Source organism: Cyclopterus lumpus, chromosome 17, assembly GCF_009769545.1.
Source record: "Cyclopterus lumpus isolate fCycLum1 chromosome 17, fCycLum1.pri, whole genome shotgun sequence".
NCBI lineage: Eukaryota > Metazoa > Chordata > Actinopteri > Perciformes > Cyclopteridae > Cyclopterus > Cyclopterus lumpus.
Window position 1 is genome coordinate 23,397,284 of NC_046982.1, and position 6,160 is coordinate 23,403,443.

Sequence of the window (6,160 nt, forward strand, 5' to 3'; positions counted from 1 at the left end):
ATGAACCATTAAATAAACCATTAACCGACCATTAACTAACCCTAAATTAACCATTAACAGGCCCATAATGAACCATTAACTAACCCTTAATGAACCATTAATTAACCATAAATTATCCATTAACTGACCCTTAATGAACCATTAACTAACCCGTAATTAACCATTAACCGACCCGTAATTAACCATTAACTGACCCGTAATTAACCATTAACCAACCTGTAATGAACCATTAACTAACCCTAAATTAACAATTAACCGACCTGTAATGAACCATTAACTAACCCGTAATTAACCATTAACCGACCTGTAATGACTCATTAACTAACCATAAATTAACCATTAACTAACTCTAAATTAACCGACCCGGAATTAACCATTAACCGACCTGTAATGAACCGACCCGTAATTAACCATTAACCGACCCGTAATTAACCATTAACCGACCCTTAATGAACCATTAACCAACCTGTAATGAACCATTAACTAACTCGTAATTAACCATTAACCAACCTGTAATGAACCATTATCTAACCCTAAATTAACAATTAACCGACCTGTAATGAACCATTAACTAACCCTAAATTAACCAGTAACCGACCTGTAATGAACCATTAACTAACCCTAAATTAACCAGTAACCGACCTGTAATGAACCATTAACTAACCCTAAATTAACCAGTAACCGACCTGTAATGAACCATTAACTAACCCTAAATTAACCAGTAACCGACCTGTAATGAACCATTAACTAACCCTAAATTAACCAGTAACCGACCTGTAATGAACCATTAACTAACCCTAAATTAACCAGTAACCGACCTGTAATGAACCATTAACTAACCCATAATGAAGTATTAACTAGTCCCATCAGTGGTGAGCAGGGTCGTCCTTCATTCGATGTCGATGTGTCCCTTCTTCCTTCCTCCACTTTTCCTCTTTTCCTTCTTCCCGGTTTGATTCCTCCTCTTTTCCTTCCTCCTCTTTTCCTTCCTCCTCTTTTCCTTCCTCCCCGTTTCCTTCCTCCTCTTCCTCCCCATTTCCTTCCTCCACTTTTCCTTCCTCCTCTTTTTCTCTCTTCCTTCCTTCTGGTTTCCTTCCTTCCTCCCCGTTTCCCTTCTTCCTCTTTTCCTTCTGTTTTCCTTCCTCCTGGTTTTCTTCCTTACTGGTTTCCTTCCTTCTTCCGCTTTTCCTCTTTTCCTTCCTCCTGGTTTTCTTCCTCATGGTTTCCTTCCTTCCTCTTTTCCTTCCACCCCGTTTCCCTTCTTCCTCTTTTCCTTCCTCCTGGTTTCCTTCCTCCCCGTTTTCTTCCTCCTCTTTTCCTTCCTCCTGGTTTCCTTCCTTCCTCCTATATTACTCCTTTCCTTCCTTGTGGTTTCCTTCCTCCCCTTTTCCATCCTTTCAGGCCTGATTCTTCTTTGCCTTCCTCCTGGTTTCCTTCCTTCCTCCACTTTTCCTCTTTTCCTTCCTCCCGGTTTGATTCCTCCTCTTTTCCTTCCTCCTCTTCCTCCCCATTTCATTCCTCCACTTTTCCTTCCTCCTCTTTTTCTCTCTTCCTTCCTCCTGGTTTCCTTCCTTCCTCCCCGTTTCCCTTCTTCCTCTTTTCCTTCTGTTTTCCTTCCTCCTGGTTTCCTTCCTCCTCTATTCCTATTTTCCTTCTTCATGGTTTCCTTCCTTCCTTCCTTCACTTTTCCTCTTTTCCTTCCTCCCGGTTTGATTCCTCCTCTTTTCTGTCCTCCCTGTTTCCTTCCTCCTCTTTCTTCCTCCCCATTTCCTTCCTCCACTTTTCCTTCCTCCTCTTTCCCCTCCTCCCCATTTCCTTTCTTCCTCTTTTCCTTCCTCCCTATTTCCTTCCTCCCGGTTTGATTCCTCCTCTTTTCCTTCCTCCCTATTTCCTTCCTCCCGGTTTGATTCCTCCTCTTTTCCTTCCTCCCCATTTCCTTCCTCCCAGTTTCCTTCTTCCTCTTTTCCTTCCTCCCCGTTTCCTTCACCCTATTTTCCTCTCTTCCTTCCTCCTGGTTTTCTTCCTCTTGGTTTCCTTCCTTCCTCCTCTATTCCTCTTTTCCTTACTCATGGTTTCCTTCCTCCTGGTTTTCTTCTTCCTGATTTTCTTCCTTCCTTCCTCCTTTTTTCCATCCTCCCCATTTCCTTCCTCCTCTTTTCCTTCCTCCCCATTTCCTTCCTCCTCTTTTCCATCCTCCCCATTTCCTTCCTCCTCTTTTCCTTCCTCCCAGTTTCCTTCCTCCTCTCTTCCTTCCTCCCTGTTTCCTTCCTCTCCGTTTCTCTTCTTCCTCTTTTGCTTCCTCCTGTTTTTTTTCCACCTGGTTTCCTTCCTTCCTCCTCTATTCCTCTTTTCCTTCCCACTGGTTTCCTTCCTCCCCGTTTCCTTCCTCCTCTTTTCCTTCACCCTATTTTCCTCTCTTCCTTCCTCCTGGTTTTCTTCCTTCCTCCTCTATTCCTCTTTTCCTTCCTCATGGTTTCCTTCCTCCTGGTTTTCTTCTTCCTGATTTTCTTCCTTCCTTCCTCCTTTTTTCCATCCTCCCCATTTCCTTCCTCCTCTTTTCCTTCCTCCCAGTTTCCTTCCTCCTCTTTTCCTTCCTCCCTGTTTCCTTCCTCCTTTTTTCCTTCACCCTATTTTCCTCTCTTCCTTCCTCCCTGTTTCCTTCCTCTCCGTTTCTCTTCTTCCTCTTTTGCTTCCTCCTGTTTTTTTTCCACCTGGTTTCCTTCCTTCCTCCTCTATTCCTCTTTTCCTTCCCACTGGTTTCCTTCCTCCCTGTTTCCTTCCTCCCCGTTTCTTTCTCTGTGTTGAGGCCGATGTCTAAAAAGCTTCAGTGGTTGAAGCCGATAATCCCTCAGATTAGCGCTGCGTCAGCAGTGAGAAGTTTATCCGTTAATCCGTCTGCTGGGTTCGGGTTTGGCTTCAGTCGCCATGTGGAACCGAAGGAACGCGGTCCTGCTCTCAGGTACGTCTCACTTCTTACTCTGGTTCTGAACCTTCAGCCTGACCCCGACCCAGAGGGTCCAGATTGTCCAGGGGATCCAGACCAACGTTCATGAGAACTAACGTGATTTAATCTCAGATCTCTCTGAGATTAGCTCATTAGCTCCATGTTGGGACTTTGTAAAGGTTATTTAAATCATGTCTTTCATTCTGACAGTCCAGTGAGCAGCTTCAATTCAATTCAATTCAGTTTATTTTGTACAGCCCAATATCACAAATAAACTCTCCTCAGAGGGCTTTACAATCTGTACACATACGACATCCCTGACCTTTGACCTCACATCGGATCAGGAAAAACTCCCCAAAAATAACCTTTGACAGGGAAAAAAGTGAAGAAACCTTCAGGAGAGCAACAGAGGAGGATCACTCTCCCGTTTACTCAAGACAGGAACGGTCAATCAGCTGAGATCAATCAACCAATCACAGCTCTAGTTGAGTGAGACGGATGAGAGTAAATCAATCTAAATGGGTTGTTTGTTGTTGACTGTTTGTTTGTTTGTTTGTGGGTCAGTGCTGCTGGCTGTGTCGGTGTCGGCCTTTGTGGAGGAGCTCGATGATACGTGAGTACAACGTCTTCAAAAAGATGGATATTCTATTAATAAAAAGAGAAGAAACCAGCAGGAAGCTTTGGAACAGCTTTCAGTGTCAAGAGTTTCACAATAAAAGCATCCTAGAAAAAGCTGGAGGTAACTTTATCAAAGCTCTTCTTCAGACTTCACATCAGCTGATCTCATCAGTTTGAACCTCTTCAGTCAATATTTATATAATATCTCAGCTTAATTTAACAAGGAAGTGAAGATGAGCACTTATTTCAATTCAGTTTATTTTGTAGAGCCCAAAATCACAAACAGACCCGATGAGAGCAGATTTATTTCATGTTCCTCCAGAGATTAACCAGGCAGAACATGTGGAGTCTGAATGTTTGTATCTCTATAACATAGTTATTAACATAGTTATTACATAAATGAACAGCTGATTACTACAGTGGTATGATTACACATGTGAACAGGTAAACATGTAAACAGATGAACATGTAAACAGATAAACAGGTGAACATGTAAACAGATGAACAGGTGAACAGGTAAACATGTAAACAGATGAACATGTAAACAGATAAACAGGTGAACATGTAAACAGGTGAACAGGTAAACATGTAAACAGATGAACATGTAAACAGATGAACAGATGAACAGGTAAACATGTAAACAGATGAACAAGTAAACATGTAAACAGATGAACATGTAAACAGATGAACAGATGAACAGGTAAACATGTAAACAGATGAACATGTAAACAGATGAACAGGTGAACATGTAAACAGATGAACAAGTAAACATGTAAACAGATGAACATGTAAACAGATAAACAGGTGAACATGTAAACAGATAAACATGTAAACAGGTGAACAGGTAAACATGTAAACAGATGAACATGTAAACAGGTGAACAGGTAAACATGTAAACAGATGAACATGTAAACAGATAAACAGATGAACATGTAAACAGATGAACAGGTAAACAGATAAACATGTAAACAGGTGAACAGGTAAACATGTAAACAGATGAACATGTAAACAGATGAACATGTAAACAGATAAACAGATGAACATGTAAACAGATAAACAGATGAACATGTAAACAGATGAACATGTAAACAGGTGAACAGGTAAACATGTAAACAGATGAACATGTAAACAGATGAACAAGTAAACATGTAAACAGATGAACATGTAAACAGATGAACAGATGAACATGTAAACAGATGAACAAGTAAACATGTAAACAGATGAACATGTAAACAGATGAACAGATGAACATGTAAACAGATGAACATGTAAACAGATAAACAGGTGAACATGTAAACAGATAAACAGGTGAACATGTAAACAGATAAACAGATGAACATGTAAACAGATGAACAGGTGAACATGTAAACAGATGAACATGTAAACAGATAAACAGGTGAACATGTAAACAGATAAACAGGTGAACATGTAAACAGATAAACAGATGAACATGTAAACAGATAAACAGATGAACATGTAAACAGATGAACAAGTAAACATGTAAACAGATGAACATGTAAACAGATGAACAGGTGAACATGTAAACAGATGAACATGTAAACAGATAAACAGGTGAACATGTAAACAGATAAACAGGTGAACATGTAAACAGGTAAACATGTAAACAGATGAACATGTAAACATGTAAACAGATGAACAGGTAAACATGTAAACAGATGAACATGTAAACAGGTGAACATGTAAACAGGTAAACATGTAAACAGGTAAACAGATGAACAAGTAAACATGTAAACAGATGAACATGTAAACAGATGAACAGGTGAACATGTAAACAGATGAACATGTAAACAGATAAACAGGTGAACATGTAAACAGATAAACAGGTGAACATGTAAACAGGTAAACATGTAAACAGATGAACATGTAAACATGTAAACAGATGAACAGGTAAACATGTAAACAGATGACATGGGCCCTATTTCTCATATGTGGTTCAACTAAATGTCCTATTAATTCATATTAATTATTCTTGTCCTATTATCCAGCTTAAATTAACCCGATGATTGAAATCGGGTTTCTCAAAGGCTGATCCGCTCTTAAACAGTCTGGTTAATTCAAACCAGACTTCAGTTATCAGGATAGTTGAACCAGAAGTCAATAATGATGAACAGATGGACATGTAAACAGATAAACAGGTGAACATGTAAACAGGTAAACATGTAAACAGGTGAACATGTAAACAGGTAAACATGTAAACAGATGAACATGTAAACAGGTAAACATGTAAACAGATGAACATGTAAACAGGTAAACATGTAAACAGGTGAACATGTAAACAGATAAACAGATGTCAGAATATTAACAGGAAGAAACCTAATTTCAACAGCTTCATGGAGACAAGAGGAGATGACGACGTCTGGCTCATCAAAGTACGTCAAACACTGTTCATAATATATAATAAATAATAAATGTATATGTATATATATATGTGTGTATGTATATGTATACATATGTATATACACATATATTTATATACATACGTGTATATATATATTTGTATATATGTATACACGTGTATATATATACACGTGTATATATATATATATACACACATATATATATATGTGTGTATGTATA

General features: G+C 39.1%; 1 protein-coding gene across 2 annotated transcripts in view; it reads left to right on the top strand.

The window, feature by feature from the left end:
• The first annotated feature begins 2,748 nt into the window (after positions 1-2,748).
• LOC117747099 (protein disulfide-isomerase TMX3-like) overlaps positions 2,749-6,160 on the top strand; it is a 20,283-nt gene continuing 16,871 nt past the window's right edge. Inside the window, exons 1-3 of one of the 2 annotated variants that reach the window (XM_034556511.1) lie at positions 2,749-2,959; positions 3,509-3,557; positions 5,910-5,952. In XM_034556511.1, coding sequence (XP_034412402.1) covers positions 2,926-2,959; positions 3,509-3,557; positions 5,910-5,952 — 126 coding nt within the window. In that variant the 5' untranslated portion in view covers positions 2,749-2,925. Of the gene's footprint in view, positions 2,960-3,305; positions 3,558-5,909; positions 5,953-6,160 lie in introns of those variants that run through there. The other variant, XM_034556510.1, reaches the window with a different exon arrangement.